Source organism: Zootermopsis nevadensis, unplaced genomic scaffold (assembly GCF_977971745.1).
Source record: "Zootermopsis nevadensis isolate Lab colony 2312 unplaced genomic scaffold, Znev_1.0 Znev_ptg000037l, whole genome shotgun sequence".
In the NCBI taxonomy this organism is placed as follows: domain Eukaryota; kingdom Metazoa; phylum Arthropoda; class Insecta; order Blattodea; family Termopsidae; genus Zootermopsis; species Zootermopsis nevadensis.
This window is the reverse complement of record NW_028259169.1, coordinates 3,708,801-3,728,523: the sequence shown is the minus strand read 5'-3', so window position 1 is coordinate 3,728,523 and position 19,723 is coordinate 3,708,801. Positions and strand designations below refer to the sequence as shown.

Here is a 19,723-nt window from a genome sequence, read left to right as displayed (position 1 = left end):
CAAAAAGGATTTATCCATAGAGTTAGTTAACGCCTTATTTTATAAAGCTATTTCGTTTGGCATTTGGACGGGAAGAAAAATGTCTGTTACTTCAGTGAAGGAGAAAATATCATTACTAGCTTTGTAGAATGCAAATTCTTATCCGACTTTGCAAGGTATCAGTTTTTTGCAAATGACCGCCATTGAAAGTTTCAGTGGAAATCGGAGATGGTTTTTAAAAAGTATCCCAGACACAGCCTTCTCGAAGGTATCACCACCTTGTCGAAGGCAATCTGCCGGGTGAGGAGGCTTGCGTGCTCAAATGACCCTTAGGGCTATGCCGGCCTGAGCTTCGGCTCATGGTAGGGTCACCCAAGCCGGACAGGTCTAAGGAGATGCGCTAGACTAAGAGTGATACCCTGGTCCTCCAGGTTGGGGGTTGGGTGTAGGGCTAACAACCTTTCACCTTTAAAAAAATATGTGTTACGAAAAAATCAACCAAGCCTCGGATCAGGACGGACTCTTTGGCACGACCACGGCAATTGAAAAAGGACATGAGATTTGGTACTTGGAACATTAGGAGCCTCTATAGGGCTGGGGCACTGAAATCAGTGTGTAGGGAATTAGGGAATTATAAGTTAGACTTAGTGGCAGTGCAGGAAGTGCGATGGGAGGGGGAGGGCATGATCCCAGTGGACAATTTTACATTTTTCTATGGAAAGGGGAATGACAATCATCAGCTAGGGACGGGTTTTTTTGTTCATAGCAGAATTAGGGCAGCAGTTAAGAGAGTAGAATTTGTTAGTGACAGGTTGTCTTACGTAATTTTGGAAGGACGTTGGTGCGACATCATTGTCCTTAATGTTCATGCCCCAACTGAAGACAAAAGCGATGATATCAAGGATAGCTTTTATGAAGAATTGGAATCAGTATTTGATACATTTGGCAAGTATCACATGAAAATTCTGCTAGGAGATTTCAATGCAAAAATTGGGAGGGAGGATATCTTCAAACCCACAATAGGCAGCGAGAGTCTCCATGCACTTAGTAATGATAACGGTCTTAGAGCAGTAACCTTCGCTACGTCAAAAGATTTAATTGTAAAAAGTACAAAATTTCCACACCGTGATGTTCATAAATACACTTGGACTTCTCCAGATGGCAGAACACACAATCAAATAGATCATGTTTTAGTAGATAAGAGAAGGCAGACAAATGTAATTGATGTGAGATCATTCAGAGGAGCAGATTGCGACACTGATCATTATCTGGTGGTAGCAAAAGTGAGGGAGCGGCTTTCAGTAAGTAGACGAACTAAACAAAATTTTGACACAGAAAGATTTGATTTGAAAAAATTAAGTGAGGGAGAGGCAAAGGAACAATATCAAGTTGAAATTTCGAATAGGTTTCAAATTTTAGAGGCAAATGAGGATAATGAAAGTGTGGACATCAACAGGGAGTGGGAAAATGTCAGAAACTGCATCAAAATTTCAGCAAAAGAGAAACTAGGATACTACAGGAGAAAGCAAAATAAACCGTGGTTTGATGAAGAATGTTCAAAATTATTAGATCGAAGGAAGCAAACAAAATTTCAATGGTTGCAGAACCCAAACAAAACAAATGCGGATAATCTATGTAACGTGAGACGTGAGGCTAGTAGAACCTTTAGGACTAAGAAAAGGGAATACCTGAAGGGCAAAATTGCTGAACTTGAGACAAATAATAAGGAAAAAAACATCAGAGACCTGTACAGAGGCATTAATAACTTTAAGAAAGGATATCAACCCCAGACCAATTTGGTAAAGGATGATAGTGGCAAGTTGCTTGCAGATCCAATAAAAATTGTGAATAGGTGGAAAAATTTCTTTAGCGAGCTCTTAAATGTTCATGATACTGGTGATATTAGACAGATTAAAATGCATACAGCTGAACTGTTGGTGCCAGAACCTAGCTTAGATGAAGTGGAACTAGCCATTGGGAAGTTGAAAAGTTATAAATCTCCAGGAATTGACCAGATTCCGGCCGAATTAATTAAAGCAGGTGGCAAAGGGTTGCATATGAGGATCCATAAGCTTATTCAGTTAATTTGGGATAAGGAAGAGATGCCACAACAGTGGAAGGAATCCATAATTATTCCTATTCATAAGAAGGGGGACAAGACTGAGTGTGGTAATTACCGAGGAATATCGCTGCTATCAACCTCATACAAAATTCTATCCAACATTCTTTTGGCAAGGTTAACCCCATATGCGAATGAAATTATTGGGGATCATCAGTGTGGGTTCAGACGAAACAGATCAACGATTGATCAGATCTTTTGCATTCGTCAGATACTAGAGAAAAAATGGGAGTTCGGTGGGACCGTACATCAGTTATTTATAGATTTCAAAAAAGCCTATGACTCTGTGAAGAGAGAAGTGCTATATAATATTCTTATTGAATTTGGTATACCAAAGAAGCTAGTGGGTCTAATAAAAATGTGCTTAAATGAAACCTGTAGCAAAATTCGAGTAGGTAAATATGTATCTGAGACATTCCTCATCAAGAACGGTCTAAAACAAGGAGATGCTTTGTCTCCCTTGCTCTTTAACTTTGCGCTAGAATACGCCATCAGGAAGGTCCAAGGTAGGCAGGAGGGTTTGCAATTGAATGGGACACATCAGCTATTGGCATATGCTGATGATGTTAATTTATTGGGGGACGATATAAATACAATAAAGAGGAACGCAGAAGTTTTACTAGAGGCTGGTAGACAAGTGGGGCTGGAAGTAAATTCAGAAAAAACTAAGTACATGTTAGTATCTCGTCATCAGAAGACAGGCGGGCAAAATTATCTTAGGGTGGCTAATAAATCCTTTGAAAGGGTTACAAAGTTCAAATATTTGGGAACAACAATAACAAATCAAAATGATACTTGTGAGGAAGTTAGGAGGAGACTAAATTCCGGAAATGCTTGCTACTTCTCAGTCCAAAATATTTTGTCTTCCCGTCTGATTTCTAAGAACCTGAAAATTAAAGTATACAAAACAATAATCTTGCCTGTTGTTTTGTATGGGTGCGAAACATGGTCTCTCACTCAGAGGGAGGAACACAGATTGCAGGTGTTTGAGAATCGGGTGTTGAGGAGGATATTTGGGCCTAAGAGGGAAGACGATGGGGCGTGGAGAAAACTGCACAATGACGAGCTTAAAAATCTGTACTGCTCCCCCAGTATTGTGAGGGTGATTAAGTCGAGAAGAGTGAGATGGGCGGGACATGTAGCGCGCATGGATGGGACAAGAGGTGTGCACCGGGTACTGGTTGGGAAACCTGAAGGGAAGAGACCGCTGGGGAGACCTAGACGTAGATGGGAGGATAATCTCAGGCGGGATCTATGGGAGATAGGAGTTGAAGGAAACTGGATTTTGTTGGCCCAGGACAGGGTCCGGTGGAGGGCTTTGGTTAATTCGGTGATGAACCTTCGGGTTCGGTAAGCCATCTAGTTAGTTAGTTAGTATCCCAGACACAGCGCCATTCAGTAAAAAAAACAAAAAACAACGTCAATATATTGCTCTGTCGACTGTTAAAATTGTTATCTTTCACGTTGAATCAACACATGCTTTTCTGTGGTTATTTGTTCCTACAACAAAACATCTGTGAAAAAAAATCACGTCACACGATTTACGAAAATAATAATAATAAAAAAAATTTTACAATGCGGGATAAAATCACGCACATTAATTTTAAATCGTATTAATGCAACCTACAGTGTTCGCATTGATAAACCTAACCCCATGGGCTTTAGATTTTGGAATTTCACTACATGGCGCCACAACCCAGTAGACAGCCATCTTCCTGCTTCTAAGTGCTGACACTATACAGACCTAGAACTTGGATTGCTGCCGACGTTTCAGAGGACCATACTCATAAATACATCTCTAACATCATTAGTGAATCATCATGAAAGCTTTAAATCATTTATGTTAAGGGACCAATTGATTCAAGAAAAAAACAATGAAGTGATTTTGTGGTTTTCAGGGCGCTGAGGATTATCTTCATAATCATGAGTGAAGATGGAGACGTATATCTCTCCGAAACGTCGGCATCCACCGACGAGTCTACACGGATCCAAAACCCAAAACACAGTCAAAACGAAGACGAATAAACCAGCAATAGTAAACACATAATTTTAAAATTATGACAGTAGTGTCCAACTTATTTTTGAATTCATTGCCGACATTTATTTAAGGGCTCCTTGTCGTTCATATGATAAAATTGCACTGGTGACAAATAAACTGAGAGTTAGCAACAATATAGAATGCAACCGGTTGAGCCCTTTTTAATAATATATCACATAATGCTCCTTTGGGAACTGAGGAAAACCACGAACAATGAGCACGCACGATCTGCGGGCCAAGATTCGAACCTCGGTTCCCCAGAATACGAAACCGGAATGTACGATCAACGGGCAATAGTCTACATCGCCACCAGAAAGCGGCTGAGTAACACTGCATTCCCTGATGGCTGTAATAATTTAAATTTCGTGTTTAATTAAGCGTTCCTTGACTTCTAATATAATTAACCTGCTGTCTGCATCTGTTTTATGACGTTTTGATGATGCCATGTGCTGCATCTTGTCTTGTCTTACGAGCAATGAACATCTCACGTTTAAATGTAAGCGCACGTGTTAATACGAGGCCAAGCCGAGGCAACCGACCAGGCAAGTAAACACGTCTTGATGAAGGCAGCATATGAAGATGATAAGCGAGATTAAATAATTAATTTAAGGCGAACTTAAAACGCGTTATTAAACATTTCTAAGCGTAAATTATATTAATTTGTTCGAAACACGAAAAAATTACTTGGAAGCAGACAGAACTTGTGTATTTCCTCTAACCACTAACAGAAATAACTAGAATCCAATAAGGGGTGCCAACATGTAGAAAAAAAATTCTCCCAAAATCCGTCGTTTGATAAGAATATTATTATAGGAACAATCAGTAGTTTGAAGAACGTACGGTCCTATTTTCCGAACGCAAATTAAGGGTGCTAATGTGCGAATACCGTTACTCCAAAATATATCTCATTATGTAATTCTCTCCAGTAAGCAGTTTCTGCATCTTTTAGGCTTCAAATTCCCTCTGCCCACTAACAGGACTCCTGTCAAATCCGACAGGACTGAAGAGTAATTGGAGGCAGTCACAGTGAAGTTCTTTCATGTCATGAAATTGATTGGAATGAGATGCGACGTGGTTAGATGCATTCAAAGCACATATGAAATCAATTTTATGTTTGACTAGGCCTGTAAGACGTGCGGCAGAAAGGAGCAGCCTGTATACGCAATGAAAATTTCTTCAAGTAGCTAGAATATGATGCCTCACTTTTCCTGGGTTTCCCCAACTCTTTAACTTTCACCCTTTCCACTCATTCCTCTACAGCTTCTTTTCCATCATATTTCACGCTTCGCTTTACACCACCATCTTTTACCTTCCATCAACAATTCCAGTTTTCCACTCTTCAATTCTTTCCATTATTGCACTGTCGAAAACATTTATTTCGACTTCAGACCTCTCCGACATTAGTGGCCTCTCGCGGTACAGTCTGGAACCGCAGTAATGTTACTTTAGATAAAAAAATAAAACAATTTAGGGCAGAAAACGAAGCGGATAATGACGTCACAAAGAAATGCGTTTATGAGGAACGTTAAGTAAAATATATAATATCGCCCTGAAGATGGAGGTAAAATTTTACTTCGAAACGTTCCTATCTCGCTACATGTTCACAACGGAGTTATAATACAAAAATCCTCAGCCCCGTGAAACCTACAAATGTCACCTATTTAAAGGTAAAATGCTTTTCTTGAAATGATTGTGGTACAGATGGACAATATAATGGAACCAAAATGTTGTTCACTAAAGTCTAATACTGACCCCTTATATAATACCATTCAATCCAAAAGTCAACATCCCATTTCTTCAAGATTAGTTCTAATACTCCCCTCCAGTTTCCGTAATAAACAAGCTTGAAGTTCGATCGGATATGCAGAACCACAAGGAAAACAGGATTTGAGGCTTTCACGGCTGTAAGTTCGAAGATGGCTGTCTTCTGGAGCGCCGTGTAGTCTGGTAGAAGTTTACCAACGTTTCAGAGGTCCTTGATTCCTCCGTCATCAGTAAGAACCTCCGAAATTGTGATGAACGTCTACCGGACGACACAAAGCTTCTCTCAGATTACACCCGTATTCACAAGAAATGCATTTTAAAAACAGATGAGTTTTACAACTTCCTTGGTGCCTTGTTGCGAAATGTTACTATGACCCTTCTAACGACAGTAATTCCCTTCACTTAAATTCGTTGTTTCACATTGGGTAGCCCATTGTTCACAAAAATGTAGCCTTGAGTAACCTTTAAGAAGCAAGAATAGTTTTTTGCTAAATGCCTGGCTACTGTTTCATCCTACTCCATGGTGGACAGTCTTTGTTGAAAGCATATAACTACTAAACTGGTTAATAAACTCCCTGCTTTACAGAAATAAAACTATTAATTATCTTGTTCTTAAAATCCCTCCATTAGCCCCCAATTTCAATTGAATATCCTCACATCCCATATCTCTAAGGTCCACGTTAATACCAACCTTCCGTCTTCGCTCATATCTCGAAGCGTTCATCTACCTTCAAGTTTTCCGACTAAAATATCGAATACATTTTCCTAGTCAACATTTCTCAAGCCACTATATTAATAACATCTTTTTTTCTAAGATGGTAAAGTTGCGTCATATTGTGATATAATAAGTATATATTAAATCTTGTCCGTCTAAACACAATAAATTCTTATTAAAATAATTAACATTTAAAATATTTAAAATATTAAATGATGTTCTTTATCGAAACATTCGATTTACATTAGACCATCATTTTTCATGTTTCACGACATGTTTCAGTTCCTAAAAGAACCATCCTCAGGTGTATATAATTATATAAAGCTTCAAAACGATAAATAATTCAAATACAATTTTCATACATTATGCCAGCGTACATTTTTATCAGATTTTTACCAGATATTAAACGATGTTCTTTTTCAGATTTTTATTCCATTTTTATTGTGATTAGACGGACAAGATTTAATATATATATTTTTTCTGTACTTTAAAATTATCAGTTAGCCTACATACTTATTAATACAGTTTGGTTTACGTTACTTAGCAACGCTGTAATAAATGCAGATGTTATCTGACACCGACTGTGACGGCAGAACAAGTATGTCATCATGAACTGAAAAGGATAAGAAAGGAAACGGCGAGTGATCTGTTTCAAGGTGCCACGCCTGATTTCACGTGTAACGAGTGAGTACAACCATCGAAAGTACTATATCGACTGAGATTCAAACCGCGTACTTTAAATATACAAGCTAGAAGCGTCATCACTGAACACTGTTCTCCTGACAGATGCCAGCACGTCACTGGGCCTTAGTCATATTCATTGCCGGGATGTAAACTCCAGTTCCTTTGGTTGGAATTTATGTACTGAGACTGATGTGACAGTTGCGTTGCTTTGCGATTCGGCGTCTCCCGTTACAACTGCAGCCCCGGGGTACAAAATCAGAGACACAAACTTCCTGTGTCAATACCGAGTTTCGTTACACAGAAATACTGCTGAAATGTCGTTTTCAGTCTCAACTCTCGTCTGTATACAGTTCATTCATCAAACCGATTTACTGAAGTGAATTTAAAATCGCAAAACGAAAGTCCTGCTGCCTTTCAAAATTACTGTTAAGTACAATTCTCGATAAACATAACTACCCTCTTAATCGGATTGTTTTTTTTGTTATTTAACGACACTTTCTTACATACAGAGGTTACACTCAGTCGAATCGTAAGATTATAAACCACGAATTTAACAGATGTGGAAGGAAATGATCACAGAAATTGTGCCAAAATTATAAGAAATCGATCAAAGAATAAAGACGGGAGAAACAAAAGAGAATTTGAGAGCATAGGAAGTTACAAGCACTGAAAGATGTTAAGGATGTGAGAGAAAATGAAATAAAACATGATAAAGTGAGAGTAAGAAAGACAGAAATGCAAAGAAGTAAAACATAAGTATCATTAGAAATTATATAAATAACTGTAATTTGTAATCTGATGCAGTTAATTTTTGTGTGAATAAATAATGCCCCCAAAAATATGTATACACATTACTACACGGAATATTAGCCTTGTGTATATACATCTTTTTGGGTCATTCTGTACGTCTGGAAGCATGTTTTAAATATCTTGAACATGCCTGTGTCGATGTATTTGGACAGAAATGTATTCCATTTTCATTTTAAATGTAGACTGTAAATATACAATTTCGTGAAAACTCTCTTATTAATTTCTGAAGACAGACAGACAGACAAGTGGACAGGCCGACGAAGAAACGGTATTTCATTTATAAGTGTAAAAACAATTATCAAAAACGCTTGCTTCTGACTCATTGCACGAGTTTCTTTTGAACAGCACTGTACTCTAAAAGTGATTTGGTCTTATCATCGAATAAAGAGTTAAAAGATTAGTGATCCGGTTTTATTTTCTTCTCTCTCTCTCTACTGACTTTAAAAAGGCGTCATGAAAAAGACTTGATGTTTGCTTCCAAGCTGAAATAACGTGATAGAAAGATGACACAACGCCTTCTATTCCTTAGCAGTCTTTTCTTTCGAAAATGAAAGAAGAAGATGATAAAGTTAAGAGTGGAACAAAGAACATTAATAAAGAAGGACGATGTATTTAGCAAACGTTAGAAGTCTGGAATACATCCTGCGAATCTAGCAACTTGGCTGACGGCTAGCTGTGTTCGCAGGATGTTCAGCACGGAACAGAGTACTCAAACAGCTGAAGGATATTCAGACCGATTCAATTACTTGGGGAATAACAAGAGGCCGGCGGCATGTGCCTCTCGAAGACAGCAACAACGAACTATCTGCCACTGACGCACTGATTTCTGAGGGACCGAAGCACGACATTTGAGGGGAATCACTTGCTTATGCCGTGCTAGCTAAATCAACAGATGTTCGCGGGATGTGACTTAAAATAAACTGCCGTGAAATGATAATTGAACATTTCTAACATCACAGTTACCTAATTATACTAAATACGTCTGCATTAGATTAATTTCATACGTGCAATTTTATTACAGTTTATAAATGATTTAAGCAAATAGCAGAAAACTTGAAAATTATTATATTGCAAGGAATAAACCTAGTGTTAACTATATGCCCCACCGTCTATAATGAAAAATAATTCCACATTATGTATTTATTGATTAATGTGATTCTCAGTGTAAACAATAATTATTTAACAATTATTTATTTTAATCCGTCTGATCACAATATTTAAAATTTCTTATAATTAAGATAATAAAATATCATTCATGTTCCGTATCGATTGATCGATTTACATTTCGGAACATTTACACAACATGTTTCAGTTTTTATAAAACCATCATCAGGTGTAAAATATATCTAAGAACTTAAAACTCAATTATGATTTCTGTAGTTTTTTGGTGATGTTTCATTACGTTTGTTTTTCCATTTTTGGGCGAAGGTGTTGTTTTTCTTAAATGTTATTAGATGTACATATCGGCCAAAGATGTAGGAGTGAGTGTCCCGATATGTCCAGAAGTACTAGTGTCTTCGAATAGGTGTGGGTCAATATTTAAATATTATAAATATTGTGATCAGACGGATTAAAATAAAAAAATTGTTATAATATTCACAATATGACGCAATTACACTATCTTAATAATTATTTATATAAACAGCGTTAACCAGTTTATCTTCGTAATGGTGAAGAGGTGTGTTTTCTTTGAGGTACAGACCGAATTATTAAATATTATTTATACGAGCTTTGGATTCAAGGATTAATTAAATTTAGGTACTAATAAATAAACAATTCGGGTTTCATTATTTATCGCCGTAGCTCCGCCACATAATAATAAAACTTGTAAATGCTAGAATAGTTCTCGTATACTTCGTTTCCTAACGACGAAACTTAGATCGCTTTATGCATTATATACTTTATGTGATCTCCTAGAAGCAGACGCGGCATGAGAGAAAATGTAGGCCTATGTGATAAATTAGCCAGACATTTTATATAATTACATGAAGAGTTTCATTTTTGCGTATGGAAATTCGCGATTTGGACAAGTTCTTTTTTTATCTCATTTAGCTGTCGGTAATTAAATGGTTATTTACTAATTTACTAACAGCAGTTCAAGCATTATTCGATGTCTTTAGTTCAAAAAGATAACTGGAAATCGTTCCATGAACAAAAACTGAAAATTCTTCATTATTCAACACTTCTTAACATCACTATAATAGCAGTTACGACAATAACAAATATCAGAATATCAATGAAAAATATGATGTAAATTATTATTATTTATTTATTTAGTGTTCTGTCTGACGACAGGTCCTTATGAACAGGATCCTTCCATCCTTTTCTCGGACTGGGACCTGTTCATATACGTTCTTGGCAGATGATCCAGAAGTGGTTTGCCATTGCCTTCTTCTGTGTGTGAATGGAGTAATTGTTGGGATGCCACGGAGGAAAACTCCGTGTTGCCTAGACCACGGCCTTGCCCAACACAAGTTATAAATTCGGGCACCGCCGGGAATCGAGCCCGAGACCCCCAGGATTACAAGGCCAGCGTTCTAACCGCTAGACCACCTCATCTTATTATTATTTAGTGTTCTGTCTGACGACAGGTCCATATGAACAGGATCCTTCCATCCTTTTCTCTTCTCGGACTGGGACCTGTTCATATACGTTCTTGGCAAATGATCCAGAAGTGGTTTGCCATTGCCTTCTTCTGTATGTGAATGGAGTAATTGTTGGGATGCCACGGAGGAAAACTCCGTGTTGCCTAGACCACGGCCTTGCCCAACACAAGTTATAAATTTGAGCACCACCGGGAATTGAACCCGGGACCCCAGGCTTACAAGGCCAGCGTTCTAACCGCTAGACCACCTCATCTTATTATTATTAGTGTTCTGTCTGACGACAGGTCGATATGAACAGGATCCTTCCATCCTTTTCTCGGACTGGGACCTGTTCATATACGTTCTTGGCAGATGATCCAGAAGTGGTTTGCCATTGCCTTCTTCTGTGTGTGAATGGAGTAATTGTTGGGATGCCACGGAGGAAAACTCCGTGTTGCCTAGACCACGGCCTTGCCCAACACAAGTTATAAATTCGGGCACCGCCGGGAATCTAACCCGAGACCCCAGGATTACAAGGCCAGCGTTCTAACCGCTAGACGATGATTTATTTATTCGTGGTTTATTTAAAGAAGCTGTCAATAGCTCAGATATTCAGCGTCTAATTGAACCATCTGGTTCCACAAAAGTAACCATTTTCTTCACCATCTGCGTACTGAAACTATCAGCATTAGTAGAAAGTCTCTCCAGCACTGAGTTATTAATGTATATTTTTTGGTACTTTTAATTCAGTGGCTGAAACTTACTTTATCATCTGAACATAAACACAACAGAACTGCCATTGTAATTAAAAGCAAAGACCTCAGCGAAACCTTCTTATTGTTTGTTCTGCACCTGTTGAGATTAGTTTGTTTAAAAGCGGTGTGTTGTTTTGAGGAGTATAAACCTTGTTTCCAGCCAGATGCATTGAGCATTTTCATTTCATATTTTACAGCTCTGTTTTCATTCAATTTGCATAGATATTACAGGCATGTTTTTTCATACAAGTAAAACCAAAGCCCTTTTGCCGTAGCTCACGAAGAGAAACGAGTTTCGAGAAGTCGACTCTTTGCCACGGAGCACAGATGAGTGAGAGTTTCACGAAACTGCTATTAGAGGAACCAAACAGTCGGACACCAAGTCTGAATAATCTAATTAACGAACCAACCAACAAACTAAAGAACCAATTAACTAATGAACCAGCTCCGAAATACAAGTTATCATTGGTGAAGATTGCAGTCTTTCATATGGTAAAAATCCTATGAATTTAACAAAAGTAAAGGTTCATCATAGAGTTAAAAATATCATATTAGACCTTATCTGATGCCAGATTAATCCAGTCCGCACTTCGCATTTCCGTACTATCCAAGAAAAGCAAATTATCTCACTGCTTGAAGTCTTCTATCCGAAAGATTTTATGCAATTTGTGCAACATACCTAGCCAATCGCCTTCATTTGATCACACTAATATCTGACGCACAGCTCAATACATTCCTCATTACGCATAATCCTTTATCCTCTTTCCTTTTAGCATATCAGCACTTTTTTCAGACACCCATAAACATGAATATGGCTTCTTTCTGGGTTGTAGTGCGGTGTAGCCTGGTATAAGTTTGCCAATGTTTCAGAGGTATTTACCACCTCCATCATCAGGGTGATAGCCCTACAATCACCTCTGAAACGATAGTAGACATCCACCAGACTACACGGCGATATAATACAGAAGACGGGCATCTTCGTACTTGCCACCGAGAGAACCTCAAAACCTATCCATAAAGTACGTTGTTTATTTAAAGCAAGATACCAAGTTTTACACCCATACAGTGCAAGTAACCGTTTAGTACTTTACTACGTTCCCTCATTTTATTATAGTATTTATATATTTTCGTTCCACACTTCTAAAAATTTCCTAAACGTAGCATCACTTGTAAATAGACCATTCTGCTATCCAATTATCTCTGTCAGCGCATCCAAACACATATCGAAGAGAGCAATCATGAAACTGTATTTCACACAGCTAATACAGATATATTGGAAAAACATCTGGGGGAAAAAATCTATGAGTGAGAGGCCGGTAACGGCAGTTTGACAAATCGACATTTATTTACTCTTGTGCCGTGGACCGCCAACAAGAAAACGTGATGCCGTTCGTACGGGCCATCGCGAACAGCTGGGCGCCTTACCGGAGGTCTCACAGTCAGAGTTATGAATGCCGACCGTCTCCAGTAGCGTCGAAATTGATCATTCCACAGTTCAAACGAGTACCGTGTACAGAAAACAATTATCTTAAAAGGAGGCCATAAATCAGACGTATTTGAAAACAAGGTGATCAATAAAGCATTTGTAATGACGAGGCGCGAGAAATTAATGAATTACTTGTGGGAGAGCCTCACGTTAAGACGCCATTCGTGAGGTTTAAACGTGAACGACACGGAGGCCTCAAAACTGTAACAAATATCTCGGGGCAAAGCTCATGAGGCATACTGCATGGCCGTAGAGACGCTTAGTCACACACATCGTGTTTTTTTCAACGCCACATTTAGGCGGCGTAAGTTTATAATTCAACAGTAAAATGCAACTGAGTTCGTGCATAAATGTTTATAGAATACGTGTATAGTCATACCAGATTCAGAGTGTATTTACTAACAATTTTAAATATGCTCCTGTAGCAATGTTCGTAATCTGTTTTCATAAAAAAAATTCATAACTCCAGATAAAAGGGTCTGTTAGTATCGCTGTAAATCTGATAATAAAGTTACCTTCATATTATTTTTTACGATAAACAAATGAATCACCTGAAGTGTGAGAAGTAAATTAGACCTACCTCAAATTTTAATATATTTTTGTCGAAATATAATATAAACATGTCTAACTCACTTTCTCTGGGCGAGAAGATTAGATTCAGAGAAGTGCATTTTTAATTCCATAATTTAAAACTTAATTTGAAACATAAGTTACGAAACTAGCAGGGTTTTCTCGAAAACGCCGCTCATGTCTTTAAAAACTTAACGAAATGCATTTGCGGGTAAGATATTTCCAAAAATACGTACACACAGACAGTACTTACATTTTATGTGCTTCAAACTTTATCAGCAATGAATGTAAAACGAAATCCCTTCCTCGAGAAGTATTTTAATTATATTGCGTTATTAAATGAAACAAAGGTTACATTTATTCTCCTGACAGGGGGTGAGTGTATGACGTAATAAGTCTCCGAAATGCAAAGTCATTTACCTGATTTACACTCCACTAAGGCAGACAAGACGTTCTCTCTGAAGACAGAAACTGAAGGCCCTTACCAGTTATTATTTAATTCCTTTCTCTGCTTCTGGTTGTTAACCGATTACTTCTGTAGGCTTATGATATCGTATCTTATTTATACACATTTTAAAATTAACATTAGTACTGTTATGAATCATTAACTTGTGAAACTAATTACCTATTGTAAATTGTTGTACCAATTAAATGTCTCTCGCTCATTTTCAAACGAGTTCTACAAGTCCCACTTGTGAACGTTATAGCGAGATGCAGACTTATAAGCTGATTGTTCATCTGAACTTGAGACAGTGGATTCAGCAGACTTCTATTACATCCTTCAGTCTGTCGTTTGTAAAACTGAAATCGCTGACTGAGAAGAGGGCTTTGTCCCATTTTAGTTTCCTTCAGCGACATCATGGAAGACAGGTCAAGTGCCATTCCATCCCATGGGGAGAGGGGGAGCCCTTTGCCAAACAAACAGACCCTTCCTTAGCGACTCCCTTCACATCTCATACAAATCAAACCATTACTATCACACAGATAGACAGACAGACTGCCTCTTCGTTCCCCTAGACAATCCCCAGGGTCGAATCTAATTCCATCCGCTGGGCCGGCCACCCTTATTTAAGCCCCACCCCCCCTCAACACTATCGCAGTTTACGATTAATTATGATTTAACAACACTGAACAGTTCACAACCATTTTCTAAAAAAAAATAATAATTTGTATAAAGCAGATAAAAAGGTTGTATTTCCGCTGTTATTTATGCTAATCCAAGATTTTTGTGGGTTCACTCTCGGAACAAAAGTTGTAATTATGTATTGAAAGACTATCTCCTTCCAAATGCTTACCTACTCAAAATTCATTATTAACAACGTCAGTGAAACAGTGACAACTAGTGTTACCAAATTGTCGGCCTGCTAGCAAATCCTTACGCAGTCAAGCCATCTCACTGTCTCGTCTAACATATTTGCCTTAAAGTTGATCAGCACTGTGAAATAACACCAACCACAACTCACCAATACAGGTTCATATGATGCATTATTTCCATATAAATATAGACTTAGTTTCTTAACTGTTTAAAACTGATTCGCAAACGCTCCCCTTGTAGTAGGGATAACTGTGAAGACAATGCAAAACGTTTCAACAAATGTCGACAAATTTATTGCAATCCGAGGTGCCACACAGAATCCAACAACGAATACTTAGAGATTTCTGTCTTCTGGGTTGTTGCGTCATCAGGGTGATTCATCGTCCTGATGATGGAGGCAGTATGACCTCTGAAACGTTGGTTAACATCGACCAGACTACACGGCGCAACAACCCAGAAGACAGAAATCTTCATATTTTAATCGCCCTGATGACGGAGGCAGTATGACCTCCGAAACGTTGGTTAACATCGACCAGACTACACAGCGCAACAACCCAGAAGACAGAAATCTTCATATTTTTAATCGCCCTGATGACGGAGGCAGTATGACCTCCGAAACGTTGGTTAACATCGACCAGACTACACAGCGCAACAACCCAGAAGACAGAAATCTTCATATTTTTAATCGCCCTGATGACGGAGACAGTATGACCTCCGAAACGTTGGTTAACATCGACCAGACTACACAGCGCAACAACCCAGAAGACAGAAATCTTCATATTTTTAATCGTCCTGATGATGGAGGCAGTATGACCTCTGAAACGTTGGTTAACATCGACCAGACTACACGGCGCAACAACCCAGAAGACAGAAATCTTCATATTTTAATCGTCCTGATGATGGAGGCAGTATGACCTCTGAAACGTTGGTTAACATCGACCAGACTACACAGCGCAACAACCCAGAAGACAGAAATCTTCATACTCACCGCCGTGAAAATCACAAATAATACAATGAATACTTACACTGTATTTCCAGCTTCCAGCCGTCCTCTAGACCGTCCTTCTGAAAGACGGTGTTCCTGGCTTGGCAAGAGAGGTACTTCCCCGCGTCCTCTCTCTTCACGATGAGGGACAATGTGCTGGTTGTCGTGTTGCCATCGTTCGACGTCTGTGGGCGGAAAAGCAACTCGTTCAGTCCGAATACATCGAGGCAACTAACTAAACCAAACTAAATAACGAAAAAGCTGACAGAAAGAAGGCACAGATGTTTTGTCATGCTTTTACTGTAACGTGGAAGAGGAAATGTAAGGAAAATGCAGTAAAGTACAAAAACATAAAAGAGTGGAATGCATCTAACTCACGGAACCCTCAAGAAATTTCATGTTGTCAGTAACCACTTTGCTTGGATAATATCCAAAGTTTCATATTACATATAAAAACACCAAAATGTTTCTACCTTCACCTGTTTAAGTAAAGCGTGTCCCTAATTTTACTTAGGAGACACGTTAACACAGGTAAACGTCACAAAGCATCATTCCAATTTATTATAAATCTGCCTCTTCACCCGTCTTTGTTTCGTTCTCTCTTTATCTATTCCTTTCGTTCCTTTTTTAACTTTTCTGTTTTTTTTGCCAGTCGAAAAATTTCCTGCAAAGCCGTATAAACTTTGCAGATGATAAATAATTGTTACGTAAACTATGTCCAATTCCGTGAGCTGCCATCAAAACCTAGACAGATATTAGCAAGCAAACATTGAACCGAATGAGATGGAGTACATTTCAGCTTTACTAAAAATACACGGCGCTCAGTAAATATCAATTTACATGTAAATAAATGCGACTGTCGAGTGCTGCTGCAGTGATATATGTGATGTGGAGTTGAACTCCATAAAACTCAGTTAGCTTTTTGATACACTCGCTGAAATGCAATAGGCCTGCGTGCAAGGGAGTCTGAATACGAGCAGCATTAGAAATACGAGTTCTTTGCAGAGAGTGACTGCACAATAGAAAGTGTGTACGTCCTAACGTCCAATTTCTGAAAAGTAAAGTTATCGACTCCTTCCCAGGTATCAAAATACGAGGTGCGATCGGAAAGTTTCCAGACTGCGCCTATAAAAACCTGTACACTTATCTCAGGTATTAAATTCATCCATCACCCTCGAAGTAGTTCCCCTGGGAGTGAACACAACGATCCCAGCGACAGGCTGACAAAGAAAGATTTCCAGGGATGCTTCCAGGCTTGGCAGCGGCGCTGGGATCGTTGTGTTCACTCCCAGGGGAACTACTTCGAGGGTGATGGATGAATTTAATACCTGAGATAAGTGTACGGGTTTTTATACGCGCAGTCTGGAAACCTTCCGATTGCACCTCGTACAGTATATGAAAATGTGTATTATCAAAGAATATGCTATAACATATAAGGAACCAATGTTTCGACTCAATAAATAAATTAATCAATAAATAATATATTGTTTTACAAAAAAATAATTACCAAAAGGCCAATGAATAAATAAATATGTAAATAAATAAAGAGATAACAAATATGTAGGTCTACAGAATGAAACAAAATAAATACATAAAGAAACTAACAGACAGGATATACAAACAAGAAGCGATCCGAAAATAATTATACGTGAAAAAGCCTACAAATTAGGAAGCATGTAGATAATATGATGCAGATGAGTAATAAGCGAACATCGAGACAAAGTAAATTATTATAAATAAAAGAAACAGCAGATGGAATGCATAAAGCGATCTATCATCATGTGTCCTACTCTCACTCGTGTCTAAACGTCGTCAATCGGAGTGCAGAGGACAGTACAAAACAGATTGATTCGTGAGAAATACATTTTCAACGCGCTAACTTTATGTATGTGTCTATATATGAGACTGTGAGGTGGAAATGGATGAAGGGCGAAATGGGGAGGTTTTTCTAAACGGAACGAGGCCATTAATTAAGTACGTATAAACAAAGGGTGGAAGGAAAAACCAAACACGCTCGGTATTTACTCTGTGATGCTAATGCTACTGTTAGCTCCACAGAGGCCCTGTATACAGCGTGTCGCAATTACGTCCAGCATTTGGACTTCCCACATTGACCGACAATATATTCTGCTACAATCGACATATTGAGATGCGAGTTTTTCTATGCGGAGAAAATTATTGAGGTCCTAGTGGTTCAGTCTTGTACGTTAATAACACATATACGACTAGATTTACAAATCTGTACGACATAATTGCTCAAAAGACCAGAATTTAATGAAAACACAGATTCTTGGGTTCTTTACCAAAGCTGTTTCAGCTTCACAGATTATGCAACCTTGACGAAAGAGGAAAGTTGATCATGAATGTTGGAAAGATAATCCTATACTCAAATCACAACGCCACTGAAGTATATAGGGGGCGTGTAGGTAAAACTCCAAGCATTCTAGGCCGGGGGATTGGATACCAATACCAATATTTTTGTACGATACGAGGTTTTTGACAAAGCTGATTAAACTTGATTTTACATACATGTTTAGTAGAAGGTATATTGTCCAAAATAAAACTCGCATTGCATTTCTGTGTTAACCCACAGTATCAAATTTAACGGAAATCGGTCGCCTAGTTGCAGACTTGAAACGTGCGGACAGATAATATATGATTTACAATTTTGCGTTTATTTTGTTTGTATTTATTTTATTATTTTACTTTTTATTTTAAAAAGATTCGATCCCCGACGGGGGCAGAGGATTTTTTCCTCTAGCCTCTGCGTCCAGACCGGCTCTGGGGCCCACCCAGCCTCCTCTACAATGGGTACCGGGGTCCTTTCCCGGAGGTAAAGCCGGCCGGGGCGTGATGCTGACCACTCACCTCCATCTAGTGCCGAGGTCAAGGAAGAGAGGAGCTATACCTCCACTCCCCCCAAACGCCTACATGGCGTATAGTGGGACAAACTTTACTTTTTACTTTTATTTTAAAAAGAAGACAAACTACAAAGGGATCTGAACTCTTAACTTTATTTTAAGTATTACACCGAATAAACGAATTTCTCATTAAAATCCATACCGATTTAACTCTATCCATTATTTTTATTAAAATAAATATTATTCTTGTAATGCATGTCGCAAATTTTAACCGTCTTACACACCGAAAAAAGTACCAGGAGCCTAAGTATTTTCAAGGGAGATATCTCGTGTATAGCACGGAAAGAATTAAACTAATATTCCACACAACCGATATAAGAACGTCAGAGTCTAATGTACAGTAAAGGAGTTTGGGAGCCGGTTATAACCTCTCCTACGACAAACTTCGTTCCACTACGTTGGAATATATGTCATCAAGCCGAAGACTGCAGGTTATCCTCACCTTTTCTTTATGATACTGAAATATGTGTGTCGTTGCTATGAGTTCAAACGTGTCTGCCGCCTCCTGTATGTATACATTCATGAACCATAATCTCTCAGCCGCCTTACGACGGGATTCTATGGGTAATCAAACTCCGATACCAAGAAGCAAAGGCCTCTCGATGATGCCAGTACTTTCAACCGTGATGACGTCACAGAATTCTGTAGAATGGTGGAAAACTTGTTTTATGGGGAACACACACTCCACTTGCGTGATTGGTAGTTGGGAGGGGTACAAGCAACGACAAAACTTTGAGTGAGATATAATGCTTGTCTGCTTTTATACATCCTGCAATGAACACTCTGCAGAGAATAAAGTACTTAAACCGATTTGGAAAGGACGTAGTTTAAAGTGTTTTTTTTTTAAATTAACTCAAAACGGAAAGGTCATTTTTTTACGTAAGTTATCTGGTCTCGTATATTTTACGCCTCATAATAACAGCAATTATAATTAAGAACGGACTCTACTGAGCAATCCTCCTTGAGAAGCTGATAGTTGCAAATTCGCCAATCCATT

General features: G+C 38.5%; 1 protein-coding gene and 1 long non-coding RNA gene across 4 annotated transcripts in view; one reads left to right on the top strand and one right to left on the bottom strand.

Annotated features, from left to right (window-relative positions):
- LOC147871839 (paired box protein Pax-2-like) overlaps window positions 1-19,723 on the bottom strand; it is a 207,225-nt gene that overhangs the window by 57,946 nt on the left and 129,556 nt on the right. For all 3 annotated transcript variants that reach the window (XM_087360011.1, XM_087360009.1, XM_087360010.1), the window contains exon 5: window positions 15,846-15,990. In XM_087360011.1, the coding sequence (XP_087216137.1) occupies window positions 15,846-15,990 (145 nt within the window). The remainder of the gene's footprint in view (window positions 1-15,845; window positions 15,991-19,723) is intronic.
- LOC147871840 (uncharacterized) overlaps window positions 1-19,723 on the top strand; it is a 137,643-nt gene that overhangs the window by 51,256 nt on the left and 66,664 nt on the right. The gene's annotated exons all lie outside the window — the stretch shown is intronic.